This window comes from Ascidiella aspersa, chromosome 6 (genome assembly GCF_963924565.1).
Source record: "Ascidiella aspersa chromosome 6, kaAscAspe10.2, whole genome shotgun sequence".
Taxonomy (NCBI): domain Eukaryota; kingdom Metazoa; phylum Chordata; class Ascidiacea; order Phlebobranchia; family Ascidiidae; genus Ascidiella; species Ascidiella aspersa.
In genome coordinates, this window is record NC_139452.1 from 29,855,341 (window position 1) to 29,881,694 (window position 26,354).

At 36.3% G+C, this 26,354-nt stretch overlaps 1 protein-coding gene, 1 long non-coding RNA gene and 1 other non-coding gene across 3 annotated transcripts; all 3 read right to left on the reverse strand.

The window, feature by feature from the left end:
- Positions 1 to 91: 91 nt before the first annotated feature.
- LOC146141194 (uncharacterized) lies at positions 92 to 5,651 on the reverse strand. The gene is made up of 5 exons (XR_014501365.1): positions 5,640 to 5,651; positions 5,146 to 5,195; positions 2,599 to 2,645; positions 648 to 728; positions 92 to 280 (listed from the first exon to the last, which is right to left on the reverse strand). It is a non-coding gene; the product is annotated as an uncharacterized LOC146141194 (long non-coding RNA).
- Positions 5,652 to 6,664: 1,013 nt separating this feature from the next.
- On the reverse strand, positions 6,665 to 17,072 carry LOC146141195 (uncharacterized). Its single transcript, XM_083392846.1, has 7 exons — positions 16,944 to 17,072; positions 13,651 to 13,878; positions 12,697 to 12,930; positions 12,364 to 12,438; positions 11,686 to 11,790; positions 9,835 to 9,930; positions 6,665 to 8,160 (listed from the first exon to the last, which is right to left on the reverse strand). Exons 1-7 carry the CDS (start codon positions 16,987 to 16,989, stop codon positions 8,045 to 8,047), a joined length of 900 nt encoding a protein of 299 aa, XP_083248972.1. The 5' UTR covers positions 16,990 to 17,072; the 3' UTR covers positions 6,665 to 8,044.
- On the reverse strand, positions 14,082 to 14,156 carry Trnaq-uug (transfer RNA glutamine (anticodon UUG)). The gene has a single exon. It is a non-coding gene; the product is annotated as a tRNA-Gln (tRNA).
- Positions 17,073 to 26,354: the final 9,282 nt, after the last annotated feature.

Consider the following 26,354-nt stretch of genomic DNA (forward strand, 5'->3'; position numbering starts at 1 on the left):
CACGTGATGGGTTCATTTTGTGGCCGTGAAACCAAAACAGTTAACTTGACTTAATAACAAGCAGCAATGGCTGTCCAACTAGAAGGTTTAACTTGCCGTAATCAGCTTTACACAGCGTATGTCAAATGGTTATTTTGTAAGTCGTATAAACACGTGATTAGTTTCACAAGGCGAGCGTCACTTGGTCAGTTGTAGACCACAGGTTGGATGTGGTTTGTCGGAGGCTGGTTGTTGTCGTTGGCGTACTTCAACGTCGATATTTTCTCGTATCTGCGATCTTCTAAACAAAATAGACTCCGGGTTAGGTATGTTTAGATGTGGGGTTTTTGAATTTTTTTAACGTGGCTTCCAAAAGAGCTTGGATCGCGTGGGTAAAGATCGGCGTAACATTTTCATAGGTGACGTCATGCGAAAATTGAAATAGAGTATTTTTGTTGATGCAGATAACCCTGAACTTGTAAACAATTATAATTACCAGAGGAGCTATTTTATTTCAAATTATGCCTTGTAGCAACAGTTTATATATTGGACTTAGTTATTGTTGCATATGAATTTAGTTGGCTTAAGTTATTTTGTAAATGATTTAACTGGGACACAAGTCATTTAGCGACCAATGATTTACACCACTGTTCCTTCACCAGCTTTACCTATAGGAGTAAGGTAGTAGTTGTCGTCATTTGTCGCAACTTGATCTCTTGATGTTACTTGCCCAGTGACGTTACTTTCATCTGAGAATATATCAAACAATAACAATTACATTTTCCCATCTCCAAGACTAGAAGTCCTAATTCATATGGTTGTAGGTGAACGCCTGCTTAGTACTAGGCATGTCCGATAATATTGGATCGAAGTCGATACCCGATACTAAGTGGTAGAATCGGTACCGATCCGATATTAGGGTGGTATCGATTACAGAAGGAGTCACCAAACGTTTTCTATAAAAAACTGAACAACTTTAAATATTTGTGATAGCTGGCCAGATAACTGTGAAAGCTTAGTACTACGAATGTCCAATAATATCTAATCGGAGCCGGTGCCCGATGCCAAGTAGTAGTATCGGTGCTCGTTCGACACTAGGGAGGTTTCGGTGCCGATCCAATTTAAAATTAATATAGGACTTTTAGCCTTAATTGGTAATCAAGCAGCGATTCTACCTTGAACGATAAAATGATCAAAAGCATGTATAGTGAACAATTAGAGGTAACTAAACACCTTACAGCCTTTGAATGTTTTAATTTCATATGTTCTTGTTTTAGGCTTAGTAATGGCGTCATACGTGATTTGAATTTTATGACGTCATGATTTATTCTCCTTAACTGATGGACATAAAGAGATTTATTGAGTGCGTCGCTATTCACTTTTAACCGATGATACTTTTTTCTTAATATCAGGTATCGGTAAAGGATTAAAATGTCAATGATCGGGCATGCCTGCTCAGAAGTGCACGAACTTTCCACGTGTTATGCGCGGGCAGTCGCACACACACCAAGGTGCATACGTGACGGTCTTAAGCTAAAACCATCCAGACGCTAAACTAGAACAATGCGTTGAGCTCCCTGGGATTTCCCGCAATTGCTTATGAATTACTTCCTCATTTCTGCTATAGGTTTCATATTACTGAAACACATAACTATAGCAATAGGCTGTTTCAGTGTTTGAAATTAATGCGTAACATCGCCAATGGGTGCATGAATAGGTACTCGGTTAACAGAGTAATTGAATAAAGAAAAAACATGAAAACAAATCTTGTAATTCCATCAACCTTGACACCACTCTATGACAGCTGGGCGAAGGTACAATCACTAATAGCCAGTGAATCAGGCAAATAGCCACTTCCATATCTGTAACTTTAAATTCGAGCATTATCACTGGAATTGGCAGTTCACGTAGAATTAATATGAAAGCTCATACAACAGTACGTAGAATATTTAACCCTTACAATTAGTCTGCCTCAGCAGTATATTCATGCATTGAACCAATGCGTTATTCACCATGTTGAACATGAATAAATATGAATTTTAAACATTCACAGAAATTATATCTACTAACTATATGAGCTTTAAAATATTTTTCACGTTTATTATTGTGCAATTTTTATGCCATTCGCAAAAGTACTGGATAAACATTTAATTTAAAATTGTTTCCCAGTTTTTATTGATTATGAACATTTTGTGACTCGGTAAACGTTATAAGATTTAAGAAGGATAAAATCACCTATTTTTCCATAAGAGTATTAATTAGCATTTATTTAAGATTTATTTAAGAGTAAACAAGGTTAAAAGTAGGATAATTTTCTCACCGAAACGCACGGAAATTTAAGTCGACGGCACAAGTTACGTCATAATAGGACGTTCGGAGCATATAATTTATTGGACGTGGTGCACAAAATGTTAATATAGGTTTAAAATCATAAGACTGAATTCAATTTTTATTTGAATATGAGTATGACGGGAGTTCAAATTTTTTATTTCAATCAAATTTTGTTGTTTTTGGTTGTGCTTTTTCGCCGAAACTCTCTTAACCACTAAGTGTCGGCTATTGATTGTAAACCTTTCTTGGCTGTTTGAGTTTGCGGAAAATAATGATTTTTTAACGTACCTCTTATGCCCGCGACGTCATCATACAACCTTTCAACTTTGTAACGTCTGCAATTGAAAGTTAAAATGAGGTACATTTATCACATTAGTCAATAAGACACATGTGTGAAACCCAAAGTATGGCAACCTCTGATTCGTGTTACAAATGTTCATGCACTGAAATCAAACTAATTGGCTTCCACTAGGGAATGTACAATAATATCGGAGCCGATATGTTAAAGTGGTAGTATCGGTCGTAGTCCGATACTAAGGTGGTGTCGATGATGTCATAATAGGGCTGATTCGATAATCCTATTCAAATCGCTTTCTTCAGCGTTAATGACACCATCCATTGCACTACGAGCGTTTGGTGTCATTCACCCTGTAGAAGGCGATTTTAATAGGTTGCTGAAACGTTTGTTAGCAATTACACTTACCAGGGAGCTGTTTTGGACTATTACTATTCAATCATGCGACAGATTTTAACCAATAGCGCTTTGAAATTTGGTGAAAAACTAATAGCGTTTCGCATTTAGCATAAACTTTGCAATGTGTAGAATAAAGACACTTGCTTCTTACTTTCTGCAACACAATGCGTAGATTATTCCTTCCAATAACAACACGCTTATGACCGCAATGACCGCTACGATGAAATTGATTCAAACCTTATTTACAAAAGGTGGATCGCACATTATGTTTTAGTGAGGTTAAATATATTTCGGTCATATTAACTGACGGTGACAGAAGTGCGTATCAAAACGTCTTTATTAGTATGATGACGGCTTACTATTGAATGTATTTCCAACCTTAGTTCTTAGTTCTGGCCTATACGAAACTCGCCAATATTATAGAGTGCTGTGGTGTCGGGTTAAAAGCAACAGGAGCCCGACTCTGGGCGCAAAAATGAAATCGAGTTCGACCCCAAACTGGGTAGTTCTCTTCACTTGGCAATTTTGCGGGTAGTTTTACAAAAGTACCGATTAACCCGACCCGACTCCACAGCCCTGATGCTGTTCCGTTCCTGTTGGATTCAATCACTTTTTGTTAATTACATAGTCTTTTTTTGACCAAGGAAGTTTCCCGACTGAATATACTTCCACCCTTGGTTCTAAGCAAATAGCTGGTGTAAACCAATATCATTTCAATAGAGGTTTCGGTTCGTATTTCAGTACATTAATTAGGATGATACAGATACTCGACCAATATAAGTTTTCCCACTGAATTTATTACGACCCTTAATTCCAAGCCTTACCGTCAGGCAAAGTAATCGCTCCCACAGAGTAGCCTACTTTATCGTAAAATGTAAGTATCCTCAGGGCCATAACGCGGTCTGATCTGTTCTGTGGACTCTGTAAGTCCCATGTGTACCTCTGCTGGTCCCTGGCGTCCATTCCAACATGACCACCGCTCACATTGTAACGCTGAACCTTGCATTTCACCGACACGCTTTCTTTCGGCAAAGAAAAAGCTGAAAAAACAGCTGCTGTAATAACTTAAATTCAATGACTTGACTTACGGTTCCTTCTTGGCTTGACTTGAGCCGTACAAAAAATGGAAACGCCGCAATTTATTTAAAAAAAAGCTTAACAAATAGGTGAAGTAGTGGTGTCATACCTCAACGTCACTTATTTCACTTGAGTGTCCAAGTAACTGCTTAATTTTGAGTTGACTTAAGCCGTAAAAACAAAGCATTACAAAGCCGCAATTTATTTAAGCCAACAAAAGCTTAACCAATAAGTGATTTGATTAACAAGTGCTGTAATAACGTAACATCAATGTTTTTACCTAAGCGTCCTTAAGTTACTGCCTCTAATAGACTTGACTTAAACTTTTAGAACAACGCATCGCAATGCCATTGCTTGCTTTAGCATATAAAACCTTAAAAAAATAAATCCAATGACTTTTACATTACGTTATACAGTGACATTACAAAGTTAGGTCGAAACGTGACGTCACAAATTCACATCCGCATGTGATGTCATAAAAAGTAACGTTATGAACACCACACAGTTTGTTTATTTTGTTAAATTTTAAATTGGACACCCCCTTTTAACCTTTTAATTTCATGAGGTTTATTGTTGTGAGCATTATAGCAACGACGTCATTTTGATACCGCAATAAAACCGAACAGCAATAAAACTCCCGAAGTGCATTTCCACTATAGGTGTGTTAAATCACAATTTTTTTAGCCTATAGCAAAACCAACTTTGCTGTAAAGTTTCAAAATAACCTAAAAATTGTCTCTTAACCATCAACCTTACTATGGCAATGCAATGGATAAAAACATGATAGAATCAATTGTTTAATGCAATACTTCTTAACCGCTGGTCCGTTATACTTTTTACCGGTAATTCAATAAGTTGTATTTATTTGTGCACATAGCAAACATGTATGTTTCCAAGTTAAACTGCGTAAATGGTGCTTTCAATACTTCACGCAATTACATAGAAATTGCGTCACTTTAACCAACGACGGGCAATCAATCAATCAATCAATCAATCAATCAATCAATCAATCAATCAATCAATCAATCAATCAATCAATCAAATTAGACAATGACTAGACTTACTTGTAAAGGAATGTCAAAGAAAAACTCCGAATGATAAGAATTGCGTCCACCTTTTATAAGTGACGTTGATTATATTTCAGTAATATTAATTGAATAGATTATAGAGCTCTATCTCGTATTACAAATGTATCCCAATTTACAGACAGGCACTAGTTAACTTAATCGCTAAACTACTTTTGGCCAATATGAATACTACAAATTTCCTAATGTATAGTATTACAGACTACATAAGCATCTGTACAAAACTAACTCATTTGTAAGTCGTAGTAAGAATATCAAAGCCCATTCAGAAGTGGATAACAGTTTGAATGTTTCAAACACTCTTTATTCATTTTCATCATATAAAGAGGTATTCAAATCGTTCAAATAGCTACCTACATTTTTGTATGGGCTTTGATATTCTTACTACGTCTTACTACAACTTCTAACCATTATGCTCCATTCTTTATAAGTGTTTTCATAACGACTATAGCCTAATAGTTCGGTCTCAGTACCGAATCTCGCATAAAACCTTTGGTTACCAGACCGTAAAGAATATTTTTTCATTTTTACCGATCCGACTGTATAAAAAGCACAAACGCAATGAAAACAAATAGGTCATAATTAAAAAAGCGCTATGCGTAGCATCAGAAAATCACCTGGTCATGATCACTGTTTAAGAGTCACTGACTCACTGGCCTAAATTTTGAAACTGATATCAAACTGTGCAATGTGATGTAAGCGTGGTATGACTCAATACCTTATTATATTTGCTTTTCTTGCTGCAAGTTTTATGTCCACATTTGGTAATGCTAGCGTTAGGGCAAAAAGGCGTATGTAAATAAGGTTCCACTTCTTAATCGGTTTGCAAAATACTAGGCGCAAATCATTAGCTGAAATTTGGTTATCTTTGCTAACCTGTTTTTAGTTTTTATAGTTTGTAACTCAAATATATATATAAAGTCTTGACACATTTTTAATGGAATTCGATACATTTAAGTCGAACGGTGAACAAGGCAAAATTGATAAATATAAATTAAAAATCCTAAAAAATTTCAAATTAGTTGCAACAAGCTTTTTGTCACATTTGCGTTTGGACAAATGAGCTCTTTGCGTCATATTTAAACTGATTTTTTAACTTCTTATTCAGTTTTTGCGGCGATAACAAACAATAGACGTAAATCAGTGGCCAATAAACCTTTTTGTCCGATGTTTTTTTGTTTTTTTTTTATGTCCGATGGTGCAGTTCTGCACCGGATGACTTCGTCGCGTTACAGCTATACTCGCATACTTCAGCGACGTATAGATTTAATAATTGTTGTCTATAGTTGTTTTTTTATTTACTTTTAAGTATATAAGAATTCGCGTTTTAATTATTAACCCTGATGAGGTCAGCTGGTATCAGCTGCCGAAACGTCGGTTTATACTTCGTTTACACCAGATTTCTATCTATTGATATGTTCCCTGGTGGAGATTACTCTATTTTATTTTATGAGTAAAAAACAAGTTAATGGATTTGTATATTTTATTACACGGAAAAAGGGCAAAAGCTATCTAAGTGGACAGTAATTCGATACACAAAATGACAACATTTACATATAAATCGGACAATTTCGATACAAAGTTTTTTTTCTGCGATTGACAAAGCACTTAAAAGCAATATATCGAATGTGACGCAAAAGAAGAAAAAAACGTAAGCTTCAGTTAATATTTTACAGTTCAGAACAACGGTTCCCAAACTGGGGTTCGTACAGCAGTTTAAGAGTGTCCGCAATGAGAATTAGTCTTCAAGTATTTAAACATTGGGCTTTTTTTCGATTTTTTGTAAACATTTAGACATGTTTTTTTTTGCACTTGTCTGTCTTATTATTAGTCTTTAGTTATGCCTTATTATTCGACAATAAAGAGGGTTTGATAAGCATCTATTATTCTGTACCACCTGCTACGAAGTATCAAAAATAATTGCAGGGACAACAGACAATTTTTAGAAAAGTTTTGGAACCGCTGGTTTAAAAGCTTACGTTTTAGGAATGGTCGACCCTAAAGGAATTTTTTATTGCAACTTGACTTTATATAGAGCAAATGCCGTAAAACTAAAAGAGTTTACTTTGCACGAATAAAATTCACACGGCGTATATCACGTGATTAATTTTACACGGTTATTGAACATATATTCAATTTGGCAAGGCCTGTTCACGTGACTTACATGCTTGTTTCACGTGATTTACGTGCTTGTTTCGTGTTAACGGTTTTTATGTATGTGTCACGTGATCCATTTATTTTATTGAAACTGACTTTCTAACCAGAATGACCAGATACAAAAATGACAAAGGCCAAATTTTCTCAAAAACATGCCAAATCTAAATATATGGCCAAACTAATTGTTTAAAACTAATATACTTGATATAATTAAGAGACGCGGAACACAGTCAATAACAACTAAGATAATGGTTAAGCAGCACATAATAATAACGGTAAAAATCTGCAATTTTCACACGGACCTTGAATTGATTTTCAGCAGACACACTTTTAGCGAGAAATGGTAATGAAATATTACAATTTATAAACGTGAATATTAATATTCAGCCATACTTATAGCATTTAATTGTCGACATTTTCCGCTAAAACAGCAGTGCAAGTTATAAATAACTTATTAAGTTCAACATATAGCATTTTAAATACAAGTCCCAAAACACAACCTAGCATTAAACTTTAGAGAAATAAAATTCTTTGTATCTGTGTCGACTATACAGCGCACACAGATTAGCAAAATTATTAATAAAATATTATTATGTTGCTAGTTTACCTATAAACGACCAAGAAAAGTCAAAATAAAGTCAAATACACAAACAAATTCTGTTGCCAAGCGCATTCTAAAAAGGTCCAAATTGTCGTAAATTTTCTGGAGATCAATTTCGTTTTAGTTATTCTTCGCAATTGGAATATCACAGTAAACGACAGGTTGGATGTGGTTTGTCGAAGGCTGGTTGTCGTTGATGTACGCCGCCGTCGTCATACTTTCGTATCTGTGATCTTCTGAACAAAGTAAAGTAGAATAATGTACACAAGGAACAAATAGTGCCAGAAAATAGCCCTGGTATGTACATTTGTGAGGCCGTGCAATTTGTTTATCTTGTTGTGAATGCAAAAGTGGCGCATTACTTAAAATTCTGACTGTGTTCTAATAACTTAAGTTTATGACTTGACTCAAGTGCACTTATGTCACTGTTTTAACATGGTTTGACTGGACTATATTTTATTTTTGACAAATGACTTGCTTTTACGTTGAAAGCGGCTACATATTTCCTATATGCCTTTGATGTATATGGTATAACAAAATGCTCTAAATCAGCGGTCGGCAAACTGTGGGCCGCGGCCCAAATGTGGGCCGCAGAGCCATTTTAGTGGGCCGCGAGTTACTTTTGAATAGCTTAGTGTTATAATGTAGTTGTGGGCCGCGTGATAGTTCATTGCACTTTATTTTAACAGTTTGTGTGGCATAAAGTTTTTTAATTTGCTCAGCTTGGAAAGGCCCACGTCTCAAATATGGTCCTAAGAGCCTGTCAAACTATAGGTTTTGCAAACTTAAACTGTATGTAATGGAAAAAGAATGTCTAGCTTCGCGCGTATATTCTTGGTTTTATTCTTTGTTTTACATCATGATATACCAGTGATTTGGGAAAAGAGGCACCGTGCAATATTTCACCCTAAAATCAAATATCCTGAATCCGCCACTGTTTAGTAGTGATTTTACGTAGTGGGCCTTCAATAGCTTTGAAAAGAGTGCTTTGGGGCGCGACAAAAAAAAGTTTGCCGACCACTGCTCTAAATAGTGCTTTGTTGTTATTGAAATGGTGAAAAGTCGGTAACCTTTCCAGCTTAGGGAGCCATAAAAGCCGAATGATTTGGTTGTATTTCCATGAGAGTCATATTATATATTTTTCATCTATACTCTAGGTTGGCAAAAATAGTAAGTTAAGCCTTTTATAAAGACAGCACAGTAAGCGCTTAAAAATGGACTGGCTAAGTTTGCTAAACTTTGGTACGAACTGAACCTTAAGCAAAAGGCTTTCATCAAATCGGGCCACGAAAACAGGATTCGCGTAAAGCCCAGAAAATTTTACTATTATAGTAGTTAAAAAATACAGTTTGAAATGCCGCGTGCAGTTTTATTTAAGTCATAATAACTCAGATTTATCTGCAAGCAAGACTACATCATAACAAGAGCAATATATGGTTCGCGGGCCGATGTGTTAAACCAGGGGTTCTTAAACTTTTTTTACCGCGGACCCCTAAAAATTGTTTTAACCTAGCGTGGACCACGGTCGGCAAAAAAAAATCCAAAGTGACATCATAAACTGGCGTCACAGTACAAATAGACTTTATAAATCTGCTGATTTTGGTCCAAATAGGTGAAAGTGAAATGGAGTCTAAATAGGATTCAGTACAAAACCGTTATATTTTTAATCAAACGGTTTTCTTTAAAAAAGATTACTTCTTCAATATACACTAATATTTTAAGTAGGCCTTCATGGACCACCTAAAACTAGTTCGCGGACCCCCAAGGGGCCCATGGACCCCAGTTTTATGAACCACTGTGTTAGACGTTAACTGTGCGACGCCATCTCTCAAATTTTTATTCCGTTCTGGTTAGACCATTATTCTACTTTCCTCGCAATTTAAACTCCTGCTCCATTAAATTCAACTTACCTAGAGGTGCAAGATATCCGTTGTTTGACGGCTGCGTGTCGTCAATCTCCCCATTGTGATCTCTTGGTGTAATTCGCAAAACACTGATGCATTCATCTGAATATGCATTGAAGAGTTTAAAAGAGTCATTCGTTTATTGGTTTACATGTATGGACAGTAATGTTAATAAATTGTGCGCAAGGCAGTTGGTTTTAAAAAACAACTGAAAACCCTACAGAATTAGGTAGCATTTTGTGAACGTTTTAAATGACACCTCATTGAAATTCAAATCCCGATGTTCAAAATAAGTAAATATTGACATAAAAAAACGACCTTATTCTTCATTGACTTTAATATTCATCCTATGAACGTTTAAATTTAGAAAAATCACGAGTTTTTCTAGTATGTCGTACCCTATTTAAATAAAATCGTTTCAACCATAACGCGCCGTGCATGTCTCTGAGCCGTTGAAGATAAAAGTTTGGGAAACTAAAACGACACAAGGTTTGTTATATTTTTTCATTTTATGAACGTTTTGAAACGATCGCAAAATGCTACCGACTTCTCTATATACTTATCTTTTTTAAACGTTCAGCAAAATAATTAAACAAAGAAGCGTATTACTGAACTTTCGCTAACCTTGTTTTCGTTTGAGTTAGTCACTACGTCAATCACAACAATAGATTGCTGTGCAAGCGAAATTGTGCATTGTGTCGCATCTGGTATTCACAGCGGTTTCGCCACTCCATGCAGTTTAAAATACTAGTTTCGGTTCTGTTCTGGTTAAAAATCACCACGCTTGAGTTTTGTGTGACCTCCTGCCAAGTGTGACGTCACAATTTACTCCAGCCATAATACCGAAATTAGAACAACATCAGCGTCGTAATAAAACACAGTTCGGGATCAGACAAAAAAGTAATATTCAGTCGTAACATCGTAAAATTTGAATAAGTCTTAAACCTATGGAAAAAATACTTATATGGTCACGGCCAAAAGGCCTATACAACATTTTTTTTCTAATGCCAACCCTAGCTTTAACCCTAACCCAATGTCTAACCACAAACAGGGGCTAACAATCAAATTCCTAAACTGCGGCGACACCAAAACGGCCGATACGGAAAAGTGTCTTTCAATCATCTCATACCCTCAACATACAGTTTTCGGGTTTTTCGTCCGTTTAGGCCTTATACCGGTTAGTTTTATTCTGATGAATTTAGGACTCATTTCTGCTGTTTTAGGCCTATTAAGACTTTAAAATCAAAAGTTTAATGATGCAGCGCATAATCCAGAGCTTCTCACATAGAAGTTTCCAAAATTTGTTCAAGAGTTCACCTTGTGGCCTACGTAACTTTTACGGAAAGTGTAAATGCTATACCAAATTTGGAGCATTATGACTGGCAGTTGTATTTAGACGACATGCTGAAAATGAATAAAGAATAATTCTAAACGTTCACAAAATATTCCCTACTACTTGATGGGCTTTAATATTTATTCTACGTCAGCCAAAACCTCAAGCCATTATCTTAAGTTCAAAATGCTACCTAGTTCATTGGAAAGCTATTTCTTATAGCACGTAATAGTAAAATACACACTAGTACTTTTGGGATATTAAATGCAAAAAACACTATGCACGGATCTGTAATGTAGCTTAGAAATGAAATGTCAAAGCCAAAAGGTCGAGTAGATCGACATAATCTTAAAATTAACCTTTGTGTCCTCTAACTGATCGTGATAGAAATGCGCATCGAAACGTCTTCATCAGTAACATTTTGACCTATTTGAATTTGACATTCATTTTAAAATGCTAGAAAGCTTTTAACTTTTAACTGGTTTATAGCACTCTATAATAAAGCAGTTAGTCTTACCTTCTACAACACAGTGCGTAAATAATCCCCTCGAATAACAGCACGGCAACGATGGCTACGGATGCAGCGATCACCATTGAAATAATGTTCTCAAACACGGGTGTTGTTGGTACTATAAAAAACAGAAAAATGAAGCATTTGTTACGAGTGATATAATGAAGTCAATGACTTTTGCAAAAGACATGGACTTTATTTTTAGTTATTTTTAAAATTACTTTTTTGATTTAACTATTTTTTAACTTACTTTAAGTTGTAAGGTTTTTTTTTTACTTGTCTAGACTTATAAAAAGTCTGCTGTACAACTGGCTTGACCTGGACTTCAGTTATTGTATCAAATAACTTGGGTTAAAATAAGTTTTTTCAATAAATATTGCTTAATAAAATTCGTCAAATGCTTTGCACGTAAGACAGTTTCCTGAGAGTTATTTTACAAGTGACTTGACCGGGACCTAAGTCATTAGCATGTTGCGTATAAGCTATGATCTATAAATATACGTTTTTTCCACGTGTGTATAAGCTTTAATAGAGCAACTATTTAACTACGGTAAACTCCATAAGATATCGGGTGAAGCCAACTAAGAATAAACGCATGCCATATTTTTTTTAACCTTGCCTTGCTTGCAACCCTGATTAGGTCAACTGATTTAGATTTAACTTTTCTGTGCTTTAAACCCTTGACTTATACCTTGAGGAATGGTTGCATTTCGATTGTTCTTCAGTGTGGTTTTTTCTGTTGTTGATCGTAAAGTTATTGTTTTTTCTGTTATAAAACGAATTGAAAGTTGAAAACAACTGAATAGATACAATATTTCATCTGTATAATATATATTTATTTGTTTTTATTCCTAAAAAAATGGTTTATACTAGTGGTATTTAGTACAGTTTAGCCGTGTATAATTTATAGCTAAAACAATATTAAGCACTAAAATTAAGCTGTATAGTTACGGACTTATATTTAAAATATCGTTTAAAAGGCAAAAATCGTTTCAATATTTATATCCACCGAATAACTACAAACCTGTTGGTGCTTTTGTATTTGTGGCTGTTGTTTGTTCAGAGGTTGGTGTTTTGCATGTGTAAGAGCCGAATAAAACAGTTACCGATGAGAAGCCTTTGTATGTAATTCTGGGAGCCGAATCTCGAAATACTTTTGCCGTTGTGTTACATTTTCCTGGCAGGGTATCATTTAATGGACAACTTGAGTTGCTGGTCACGAACAAAGAGCAGTTGCTGTCTTCCCCCCAAACTGAACCTTTAAAAGACAAAAATGATTTTTTTTTCGAGTTTTTGATGTATGCTTATATACATATATATATATATATATATGTATATGTATATATAAATGTATATTTATAAACTAAAGAAATTTTAATAGTTCAATTCCAATGGTGTCTCAGTGTTTATTGAAATAATTCGAGTTGGTTAGACCTCAATAGTAGCCTGGTTGAAATAAAATTTTGATTGTTTTTCTTTTATAAATATCATCTTAAACCTCTGTATATTTTCGATGCTTATAGTAGGCATCTTGTGTTATAAGTTTAACATTTTCCTTCCAAAGGAACCTTTAACGATTTGTTTTGTGAGTTTTTGATGTGTGCATATATATATATATATATACATATATATATATATATACATGTATATATATATATATAAACTATTTTGATGACGACACTATTGGCCAAAACCATGTTTTACGACAAAGACCTAACACAAAACTAAACGCACAAAAGCATGTTCGCTAAAAATACGTGTTAAAACAGGTTAATTCTGACTAAATTTTAAATCGGGCATTTTGGATGAAATCCCTAAAAACCTTAAACGAGACACATATAGAAGAAAAATAAATACTATAGAGATAAATAAGCAGAACAAAAGCATACCTGATTAAGTTATACGATAAATATTTATGAGCAAGCAACATTTAAAGCACAAACTGCATTTTGTTTAACTATTCCTGTCCATAACTTACCGTCAGGGAGTTGCAAATCAGAAAAGCGAGGAAGGAAGTAAGGGGTTCTACGAATATTTGGATCCATAACGACTTTTATCAGCATAACTTGGTCGTGACTGTTCGGTGTCTGTGGCAGCGACCAGTTGCACTTCAACATTGAAGGCCGTCTTTCCGTATGCAGTACAAAAAAAGCCCCATGGCGTCGGGATAATGAGATTTGGGAACAACTCTCTCCCGAGGTTTTTCCTGGTAAAAATTACAAGCAATATAACGCAAAAGTAGCGTCAATATGTTTTATCGGAACATGCTACAAGTTAAAGGAAACATGCACAGACATATGTGTTAACAACTGTGATATATCACTTCTGAAGCTGCTTTTTGGCCAACGATTACGGACTCACCGAATCTGTCGATCAATGATGCAAGCAGGGCAGACTAGAAAAACAACTAGCCTGCAGTGAGGTTCGAACTCACGGCCTCCGGTCAAGCCGGGACCATCGCTCTACCAACTGAGCTATGCAGGCTCAGAAGGGAGCGAGTCGAGAAACAACCATACGCCAATGCTTGCTCAAACTGTTAGTACAAGCAACTTCATATTGAAGGGGATTCACAGTACCATATCATTAAACAATGAAACATTCACACAAATGTGTGTTAACAACTGAAATCTAGCCCTTCTGAAGCTGCTTTTTGACCAACGATTACGGCTTACATATTATTAGTACACCATAACCATTGCAGACTCACCGAATCTGTCGATCAATAATACAAACAGAGCAGCCTAGAAAAATAAGCAGCCTGCAGTGAGGTTCGAACTCTTTTTTTATCGCACAAGTTGTTTGAAAATGTTTAAGTAATTACACTGTGGGGTTTGAGTTAATTAGTTGATTTATATTGATTGTGAGAGCGCTGTATAATTAGCGCTTTTCTTTAGACTCCGATAGCTAAATTCCGTGTTTTTCTATTATTAATGAGAAGTGATTTAAAGCGAAGGTAGCGTGGATATATCTAATCGAAATTGTTTTTTTGAGCTTAAAAATATAAACATTTGAGCACAAGGCTTATTCCTTATACGTTTTCCACCCAAAGATTTTCATTTTTTGTCACGCAAGTTGTTTAAAAATGTGTAGGTAATACACTGTGGGGTTTGTGTTAGTTAGTCGGTTTAATGGCTTATGAAAGCGCTTTATAATTAACTCCTTCCTTTATACTCCGATAGCTGGGGTTGTGTATTTCCTGTTGATAATTAGATGTGATTTAACGCGATAATGGCGTCGTTATGTTTAATCGAAACACGCCCGAAATTTCACACCATATACTACTTTGTGGCCGCAAAGAGGCAGGGCTTGTTGTTGACGTAAACACAACAAAAAATTGATATTCGAACTTCAACCAATTGAATAACTACCTAAAAATTCACGTCCACATGTAAAGAGTTGCCTTAAAACAGGGATGACCAGCCTTTTAGCAGAATGGGCCCCATTGCCACTTTAAAAAAAATCGATGGGTAGCAAAACCTATTAAATTAAAGGAGTGACGTCATAAGTTACGTCATATCGTGACTTCATAAAACAACTTAACTTATAAACACCCGCTCTTCGAGAGCAAGCTCGTGCGCAAATATACAAGTAAAACTTGTCCATATCGCGCAAAGCGCGAAAAATTGAGTTTACATGCCGTATCATGCCATGGTAAGACACTTTTGGGCTGGTATATTTCCTTAAAACAGTCCGCAAAAAACACATTTAGAAAAAAACACATCTTGCTTAACAATGATGGGTGCATAGATGTTCGATGGATGTTGAAATGCGACATTAGGCTCGATTATAGTCTCAGAAAAAAATACAAGATTAGGTCTATTTTACATACTGCGGGTTCTACACGTTTTGATTGTGGTCGAAATAATTGTTCAAAGTAAAGGCTAATAATGAAAGTGAGAATAAGTGGTGGGCCGTAACATCGGGCTGGCCGCGGGTCGGACATCCCTGCCTTAAAATGTTCAAACTTATCGATTGGTGTTAAAAATCGTACATGATGTCCTTAGCAGAGCATCCTGTATAGGTAGGCTTAGTCGAAACATTGGATAAAATAAATAAGCACTGAAGAAAGTATTTTAAGTGTATTCTATGCCTGGTAGCAACATCATATTTAGACAAGTTATTTAATTCACTTAACTTAAAAAATGTTGGGCCTTCACTCACAATTAATAACAAGGCTAAATCCTTCCAGTATATGCAGTGTTTATCAACCTTTTTATGCGACCACCCAAATACTTAGCGTAAGTTTAACAGCAAACCTTTGACGACTTAATTCTCTTCACTGAACTGTTTGTAAACCTTAAGGAATTAGCTAAAATAACTTCAATAAAACTAATATGAGCCATTTTTACGCGTTGTACCGCAGTTTTATTAAGTATTTAAGCAATCTTTTTTAGAACTAATCCTAATAACCACGTGAAGTACTTCAGTCGGCGACCCAGCCAAACTAAGCGACAACACAATTTCGGGTCTGGGCCAGGGGTTCTTAACCAGGGGTACGTGTACCTCTTGGTGGTACGAAGCCATAAAACAGGGGTACGACATACAGTGTGAAATTATGCGTAATTTAGGCATATTTCTGAAGAATGCGTAATTTACGAAAAGCTTCACCAAAGTGTCATCATTAAATTGACTGATTGTTTGTGTGTTGTAAATATTGTTGAACTTCAAGACTGTTTTTAATGCATGCTTTTAACACGTGAGTTGTAACTACATTGATTTAATTCGTAATATAACAATTTTATTTACTTCCGTCGAACATTGTAGGCAGGGGGTACGAGAAAATTTCATGAAAGCCCAAAGGGTACCAGCCCTAAAAATGATAAGAAACACTGGTCTCGACATATAGGTTGAGAAACACTGCACTACAAGGTAGTGACACCAGCAGCTAACATCAAACAAGTACAATATCAAGTTCTCATATGCTACTGAATTTCGCCACTAGCAACAAACATTTAAACAATAAAAAAAAGGCTTGAACAAACAATAAATGCATAGCACAAAAAACTAAAGTTGTAATGAATATATGGAAATTTAACTATAAAACTATAAACCCAACTTCAATACGAAAAAAACTCAAAATATACTGCTTTAATTGTCAAACAAACAGTATACTATGAATAAACTGTTTTTAAGCCTTTTCCATGCGTTTATACCTTATCAAGTTTTCAAAATTAAATAATTTTCCGCTTTCAACAATATTCAGACCTTAATAATTTACCTGTGTTAAACGAAATAAACCCTTCGATTGGGAGAAATGTTCTTTTAACTTACCGAAAAGCATCAATGTCCAAATCAGACCAATGTAGATAAGTTCCATGGCTCTTTATAAAATATAAACAACGACGGTCTAACAGCAAGGTTCCTTTAAAATATTAACCGCTTGCTTCTTTCACATTAAGCACCAGCAAGTAATTGCACGCATGGGGATTACCACTTAAGATGATAATATGGAAACAATCGCTTATTCTTCTAACTTTAGAAGACAGCGCTATTGTTCATTTTCCATTGTTTTCATCGAAACTATTTCTCTATAGACGTTTGAGTATTACAATGGGCAAACTGCAAAATAATAGATGACGGTTAATCGTTAAATAAAAACGCGAAAAATATATATATTAATTATAAAGGGGTTTCTGACAAATATGTATTGAATGCCGACGTTTCGATTACCTATACGGGAAATCTTCTTGACAATATACTTGTAACTTTACAGAATACAGTGAGTTTATTGCCAAGTAGATTACCCGTATAGGTAATTAAAACGTCGGCGCTGAATACATATTTGTCAGAACCTCCTTTATAATTGATACAATGCCTGGCAGCAACAGTATATTCAATAATATATATTGATATATAAAATTATAGACTATGAAAGATAGACACAACTATGTGTTTCACAACTGTGATCATCTGGCTCGTCTCAAGCTGCTTTTTGACCAACGAAAATGGATTACGTATCATTAGTACATGGAAAACCATCGCAGACTAACCCGAATCTGTCGATTAATGATGGGTATGGCCAGAGGTCGTGAGTTCGAACCTTACTGCAGGCTAGTTGTTTTGCTGGCCTACAGATTCGGTTAGTCTGCGATTGCTTTCTGTCTACTACTTGTAGACCACTGTGGTATCTTGGATTTAAAAAGTTAACAACCATGTGCTATATGACATTTGTGTCTTTATCTGTTTAAATAATTACAAATATTTGCAGATATCAGAAAACATTTTCTCCTTATGTGTTGTAAAATAACAGAAACATTCAAGACATTTAACATTTTTTAACAGGCTTAAACAGGAAATGAAAAAGCTAGCATAAACCATAACAACAAAAAATAACACAGACCGTTATTATTGCATTGAACTGTTTTGTAACATGAATATATTAACGAAACGCAAATACGTCAACTGCTTTAACATTTTTTGGTTTCATGTTTAGTAAACTCACGTAAATTGGCTACAATTTCTGACGCTTTAAATTTAAAGATCAGTTGGCTCGAAGCAGTTTTAAAAACATAACTGGTTTCAAAACCTGTTTATAAACTGCTTTAGTAACTTTAAAACATAATGGATGGATGTTGTAGTAAGTCATAGTAAGACTATCACACCTGATATCAAAGTATAGGTGGCATTTTTAACATTTTAAACATCTTTTCATTCATTTTTTAACATAGTTTCATAAACTTTTTGTGAACCAAATTGGGTTTCACACAACTTGTTATTGACCATATGGTTTCGTAATATGAGCACTTTATTTAGCCTTTTATTTTTTTTTAAAAAACGTACATTGAACTTTTAATTGCAATTTAACAATACGAAGCAATGCATTAACACAGGGGTGGGCAAGACACGAGGCTCGCAAGCCGCATGTGGCTCTTCACCCAGTTATATGCGGCTCTTTCATGTTGCACTTATGATTTTTTTAGACGGTTTCGATTTCGTTAGGTTAAGTTATGGATTATTGCTGGTTCCCAATCAGACTGTTCGCCTTAAGGCCATTATATTTTTAATAACACTTTTGAAACAAGTTAAACGCAAAAAAATATGCGTCGCGTCTCCTTCTAAATTAATATTTGGTCTTTTTAACAAAATAAAGGCACGTTTTTGCGCTTTCTGCGATCGCTTTGTGGCAGTGAGCAAGAAATGTGCTATTCTTCTCGTTCCGTCTGTGTAAGGTGTGGCTCTTTGCGGTTAACCAAGTAACAAATGCGGCTCTTGGTATTTGAGTGGTTGGCCACCCCTGCATTACCATTTAGGTGCACTATGCACGGATCTGTAACATAGCTTAAAAATGATTGTCAAACCCAAAAAGATCGAGTAGATCAACATCGTATTATCATGATCAGGTAATAACCTGATATAAGAATGCATCTCGTTTCAATCAAGACGGTGTCGATTTACTCGATCGTTTTGCATTTGAGATTTATTATGTACAGCATTAAAAAAATGCAGCAAACGTTTTTTAATAAGTTAATGAACGGATAACGTTTAAGATATTGCGTCAAAGGCTACGCAAAAATATCAACTTTGAACGATTAAAAGCAATTTAACACGAACTATTAAAACACATTGCAAATGTTAAAGATTCTCGCCATACATGAACTTATTTCACACGTGAAACACTTGCTTTACAAAACGTTCAGTCTAATAAAAATACGTGGAAAATACAAGAATGTCGAAAGTTCTTTTTTTAGCGCAACGAAACACTGTCGTTCACACGGTAATTGTACAAAGTCCAGATAAATAAAGGTTTCGTAATGTTTGTAATTCCAGGAAACGTTTGTTAAAGTGACCGACTCAACAGTGTACTTTCAAGGTACGTTTCTTGGTGTGTATTTTTCAATTTATCGTCTTAATTTTAAATATATAATGACAGAGTACACTGAAAGCCATCACAGACTCCCCGAATCTGTCGATCTATGATGTAAGCAAAGCAAGCTAGAAAAAAAACTAGCCTGCAGTGAGGTTCGAACTCACGACCTCCGGCCAAACTGGGACCGTTTCTCTACCAACTGAGCAGGCTCAGAGAGGAGCGAGTCGACGACCATATTGGCAGAGGTTTGACCTTCGACTTCCTACCCTTATGAGTTGTAAGTTTGACAATATTGCGTGAACAAAACCACAACGCCAATGAAAGGTACATACGCATATGTGTTCAACAACTGTTATCTGGTACTTCTACAGCTGCTTAATACCAACAATTGTGGCTTGCATATTAATAGTACACCGAAAGCCATCGCAGAATAACCGAATCTGTGAATCAATCATAAAAGCAAGGAAGGCTAAAAAAACAACTAGCCTTAAACCCCAAATATGTCCCCATCTCCTTAGTACAGGGGTTCTTAAACTGGGGTCCATGGACCCCTTGGGGGTCCGTAAACTAGTTTTAGGGGGTCCATGAAGGTCTAATTGAAATATTAGTGTTTATTTAAGAAATAATCAATTTATTAAATAAATCAATTTAATTAAAAATAAAACAGTTTTGCACTGAATGTATTTAGACTCCATTTCACTTTCACAATTTTGGACCAAAATCAGCAAATTTATGAGGTCTATTTGTACTGTGACGTCAATTTATGACGTAATTTTTAAAAATTTTTTGCCTACAGTGGTCCACGCGAGATGAAAGGAAATTTTAGGTGTCCGCGGTAAAAAAAGTTTAAGAACCCCTGCCTTAGTATCTTGGAAAAGTTGAAAAGCCGCTTGATGGACCCTAAAAATGCGGTCAGTTGCCTCAGTTTGCCGTCTTCTGCGTGGTGTGTATTTCCAAACGAAAGAAAGTAGTCATGGGTAAAAACGCTGGTATGGCTATAAGGGCCCTTTTCAGGTTTTATTTTGCCTGAAAACCTCCTATTAACGCCAAATCAATACAGTCAAGTGGAAAAATTCATCAAATTTAAGTAGCTCCCAAATTCAAAATCTAAAAAATCAAAATTTTAAAACTCTCCTGAAATCGAAATTTCCGGAAATATTTTCAGCAATTAATAATTACTCCGACACTAAAAGGCCCCAAAATTTGCCCCTATTATCTCGGCAAAGTTGAAAATCGTCCCCTGGTCGCCTGATGGACCCCGAAATACGGTCAGAGTCCTCAGAAGGTCGTCTTCTTGCTGGTGTGTCCTTTCCAAACGAGAGAAAGTAGCTTTAGTCATCAGTAAAAACTCTAGTATGGCTGTCTGAGCGCCTTTCAGGTTTTATTTTTCCGAAACAACCCTATTAACGCCAAATGAAGTGAAAAAATGCCCTCAAAATTAGTGGAAAAATGCCTCAAAATTAAGTAAACACTATTACAGGAATATTCTAAAGATTTTTGGCTCCTGTGCCACCTAAGCCCCTAAACTTGACCCCGCCCCCCTAGTCTTTCGGCAAAGTTGAAAAACGACCCCTTGTCGCCTGATGGACCCCAAAAATACGGTCAGAGTCCTCAGAAGGTCGTCTTCTTGCTGGCGTGTCTTTCCCAAACGAAGGTGCCCTCGAATCACTTCCAGAACTGGCGCTCTTGCTGGCACGTGACTTCCGCCACTCGGCCCTGGCTGCTGACGTCACCTCAGCGCTTGTGACGCAATAGATGACGAACAAGATGACGCCCTGGAGTCCGTTGACCAGTGCGTTGAGGTACATGAAGGTGACCGAGGCCTCGTAGTTCTCTGTCCCTGCGAAAAAATACAACGTTTTGTTGGTATTTTGGGCTTGTTTTTTTACATAAATGTCACTAACGTTTCTTGGCACCCTGTCTTACTTGTAGGTTGCACATTGCTATAAACAAGCTTTCGTTTGTTGTGTGAAACCGGGAATTTGGTGAATTAGTCTTGCTGGGCTGTTTTTTTTACATTTCGAAATTTTTTTTGGATTTCTGTGGAAATGGGCAGGTTTTGTTCATCAATGTGTTTAAAGAAAGACTTGAATTGTTTTTATCTTAATTTACTTGACTGCCCATACTGTAAAGTTTTACCGCAATGAAGGGGTCAGTCTGCTGGGATATAGGATTATCACATGTAAGTGGAAGTATTGCATTAACGCGTTGAGCAGTTAAGGCACGCTTGGAGATAATTTTATCAGATTTGTACAGTTTCAAGTTTGTTTGGAGTACTAACCGAAACATTTTCATAATTCTGTTTCATAGTTTTCAGAAACCCAAAATTCAACAAGAGTTTGAAAAACTTTACAAACAGACAAATTTAAAAAATTTTACAGAGACAATAGCTGAACAATTTAAGTCCCTGCCAAAATACGCCTGTACATCCTAAAAAGTTTCAATTCCTGTACAATTTGGCTTGATAATCAATTGCAAAAAGACAAAATGGTCGACTAAACAGGAATCATCTTAATTATTAAGATTAGGACGTTTTTTAGATTAACTGAAGATGATCTAAGGTCGTATCGAAACGTCTTAATCAAGATGATGTCGATCTACTCGACCTTTTAGCTTTGCAATTCATTATCAAGCTACATTACAGACCCGTGCATAGTGTACCCTGTACCATTTAATTTAATAAAATCCTCTGCTGCTTACCAAAGCAATATTTAACATTTAAACTAACCTGCCAATATTCCAATAATCCATGGTAGACCGAGGATAGGCATCAGGCAAGCTACCGCTTTTACAGAGGCCTTAATGTGCTCGATATCCGGTAACGACTTGTGCGACGAGGTGCTATTCGTCCTTTGGTGCGTTGGTTTAAACCTTTCCGCTTTGCGGCTCATAGTGTACACGAAATATCCCATGCGGCACAGTATGAGCGCGTTTAGGAAGAGAGCCAGCAAAACAGGGGCCACAACGGCGCCGGCCAACACGCCACTGTCCTTGTTCAACCAGCACTGGGTGTACTTTGAAACAGCAATAGCTGAACCTTTGGGCGACATTTTTTCCATGCGAGCGTATAGCGGGTTAATTTGCATATAAGTGTCGGTTGCGAATCCGGGCGCAGCCGAGGCCAGCACAACGATACCGGGGATTCCCCATCCCACGGCCAGACGCACGGCTTTGGCCCGTTTGGTGCTCCTCAAGTTCATGGCGCCACCCGTGGTCTTGTGAACCAGAACCACCCCCTCGACCAACATCCAAGCAGCTGGAAAAATAGGGGTAAAATTATGAGTGGTTTTAAAATTGTTTAACTGTTAAGTGATAAAGCATCTCAGAAAAGCTGGAAAATAAGGATGAAATTGTGCGTTGTTTAATAAAATTGTTTGTTGAAATCGTTACCATAAGCAATTAGCCAACATAGATGGGACTTTATTATTTGTCAATTTAATGGAAAAATTAGGGTAAATTGTGCGTGGTTTAAAAGTGATATAAGCATCCGAGCAGCTGGAAACCAAGGATATGGTCTCTTATGGGAATTTCCATTGTGTACCCATTATTGTTCCCGGTTGCGTTCCACAAGAACACAGTTTGTTTCAAAATTGCAAAATTTGTTTCAAGGAACGATATTCGGAACAAAGTTTTTCGCAAAATTTTGTTAGATGCGAATTGTGTTTGGTTTAAAAGTGAGATAAGCATGCGAGCCAGCACGATTCCAGAAGGGCCTGATCACCGTTTGTACACATTGTGTTTATGAATTTTTCACTTTTCACGAGTTAAACCACGTAAGCAAGCCTTTGCATTGGTTTTACTTTAAAAAATTATGCAAAAATAAAGTAACCTTTTTATTTTTCTTATCTGAAGCCAAAAGAAAATATATGAAAGTGGCCACAGAAAAAAAGTTTGGTAAAAAGTTTTCTTTTACATAAAAAATCATTTCCTTTTTTAAACCGCCACCTTTTACTTTTCTTACCTGAAGCCAATATAAAAAATAATGATTTGCCACAGCGAAGCAGTGTGGTAAAAGGGTTAGTTACCCTTAACAAAATTAGGCGAAAGTTAACGAATTTCGTTTTTATAACCACTAGCTTTTCGGATATTTTTACCTGAGCCAAAAGAAAAAAATATTTTTTACCTGAAGCCAAAGGGAAAAAATATTTATACCTGACGCCAAAAGAAAAAAATGTGTCGCTACAGCGAAGACCTCGCACGCCCCCTGGTGGCCATGAGCTGGGTCGTGGAACAAGTTGCAAACGTGGAGCAGCAGAAGAGCTATGGAGAGGTTTATCTGCTCCACGGTTCGGTCGTTTCTTATCTTGCGCCGCAATCTCACCAGCACGATCAGTGTGAGAATAAGAAAGACCACTGTGAGGGATTCAGTGACAAATGAAGTGATCTGAAAGAAGTAAGTTTTTTTTATTCAAAAATAAATAAAAAGTTGGTAATTTTTTTCACATTTCTTTAAGTAATTGTTTTTGTTTTAAAGAAGTGATCTTAAACAAGATGGCAAGTTTTGTTAGTATTTCAGTTTTCGATAATGTTTCTGTAAAATTTTGTAATTTTGGAAAACAACGAGTTGGTGCTTCAGATTTGTTTTCAGTAATGCTTTTGCATTTTCTAAGCAAATAAGGAAAGTTTAAGTTTGTAGTTAGTTTCAATTGTTTTAGGATTTATTTAGTTTTCTCGTGTTTATAGTTTAATTGTGTTTTTTTTTTCAGAAAATAACGTTCATAAAAAACATGTATCGTTAGCGGTTACTATCCTCCAACGTAAAAGCATATTAAAAAATAAATTTTTAAGTAAAAAACGGATACTTTCGCAAGAAAAAAAAAAAAAAAAAATGATGTTTTTTCACACCTTCTTTTTTGAGCTTACTTTCTTTATTTCTAAGTAACTATTTGATTTTTTTTTTCGACTTGTTTAACTACATTTAAACAGTTTATTTAGATGAAAAAGCACAAACTGTCTATTTGGTGACGTGATTAAATGTGCACGTATACGTATAGCTTTTATTTAACATGCCAGCCATGTTTTTATTTGCCGTAACAGCAAGGCATCAAAAATAGTGTTTTGGGGGCCGTACAAAGTCAGAACATTCATTTTTTGTTGGTTCTGGCGAGATTTTAGACTTCAATATAATTTTACTCTTTTAGGTGGTGGAATTTTTAACTCAACCTTAACATTTAGTATTAGACAAGAAAAAAAATCAACTTCTTATTTGTTCTGCTAGCATACGTAGCTTCTACATAACCTTGGCAGGTCCTATTACTTACCTTAACGCCTGAAGGCATCGTGAATGATGATAGAGATAGCAGAACAGCAAATGAAGTTGTGTGGTCGCAATCACATCTCACAAGACCAGAAACACTAGATTCGTGGTTCGAACAACCATCTGCAGAAAGCTGGTGTCTTTTAACGTCCACGAACCTACACTGGAACTCCGCTCTTCTTATGATCTGTAAAATGCACCAAAATACATGTAAAGTAGAGTGAAGTAAAATTTTAATTGTCAAGGGTGATTTCCTGAACACGTGGCTAATTAGACTAAAGGTCATACCTAAAAATAGCAAATTGATTAAGACTTTTTTCGAGGTTACTTGTTATAACAGATTGAGCAAGCATTGGCGCATGGTTGTTTCTCGACTAGTTCCCTTCTGAGCCTGCATAGCTCAGTTGGTAGAGCGACGATCCCGGCTTGACCCGAGGTCGTGGGTTCGAACCTCACTGCAGGCTAGTTGTTTTTCTAGTCTGCCCTGCTTGCATCATTGTTCGACAGATTCGGTGAAGAGTCTGCAATGGCTTTCGGTGTCCTAATTATACGTAAGCCGTAATCGTTGGTCAAAAAGCAGCTTCGAAGGGCTAGATCTCACCTATTAACACACATATGTGTGAATGTTTCATTGACTTTTCTCGACGAATTATTTCTTGTTAAAATAGTAGCTAAGCGATTTTGACGTCAACTTTTTTGCTTATGATAGGCCACCTAATTCTCTTCACTGAACTTTTTGTAGGTGAACAAAAGATAGACAATAACATTAAAACGTTCAAATTTAATTGATATCATCCATGTCTTCGCCATTGCTTACTAATTGTGTAAATATTTCTTGAAACTCAATAAATCTAACAATGTAATATTCTGCAGTCGGCAACCCAACCAAATCAAACGGCGACCCAATTTTGGAAAATACTGTAATAGGGACACTATTCCATCTAAATTCATGTTCTCTGTTGCCCTTAATCATCCCTTAAAGGCTTTTTTACATTGGTATAATTTCAGTATCAAATTCTAAAGTTTATTAGAAGGTTTAAATTGTCTTTCCATCCCTTTAAAACGCTAATGAAGTAATATATCAGCCCTTTACCTTGGTATCCTCGTAGAGGTTTGAGAACTGCGGCGTATTCCTCTGCATCCCCGCCACAATTTCCAGCGTCCTATCTCGCGTCAAGTTAAACGCGAACGAAGTAGCAGCCGGGATTATGCTCTTCACACCATCATCAACCTTCACAGCAGTAATGCTCATCAAGGGAAGTTCATCAAACGCAAAGCTCTCCTGGTCGTAAACCGACTTCGGTTTTTGAGTCGCGTTGTTTAGAGCCGAGACGATTTGTGAAGCCCCTCTCTCCAGCTGGGCTACTACAGCCACGAATTTGTCTCCATCTTTAAGCCCACCAGGGATTAACCTGTTGACTCGTCCGCCGCTTGGAAGTTCGGCCAGAGGGTTGCTCTCGTCGTATAAGTCCAGGTCCCTGGAGCTTAGTTGCTGTATCACGACCCCTGCTGGTATAGGCCGCTGTGAACCGATGTACTCCAGTAGCTGTTCTTCTGCTTTCTCAAGTAGGCCAACCGCCTCTTCAGCACTCTCGATGTTACCTTAAAATTCGGTTTG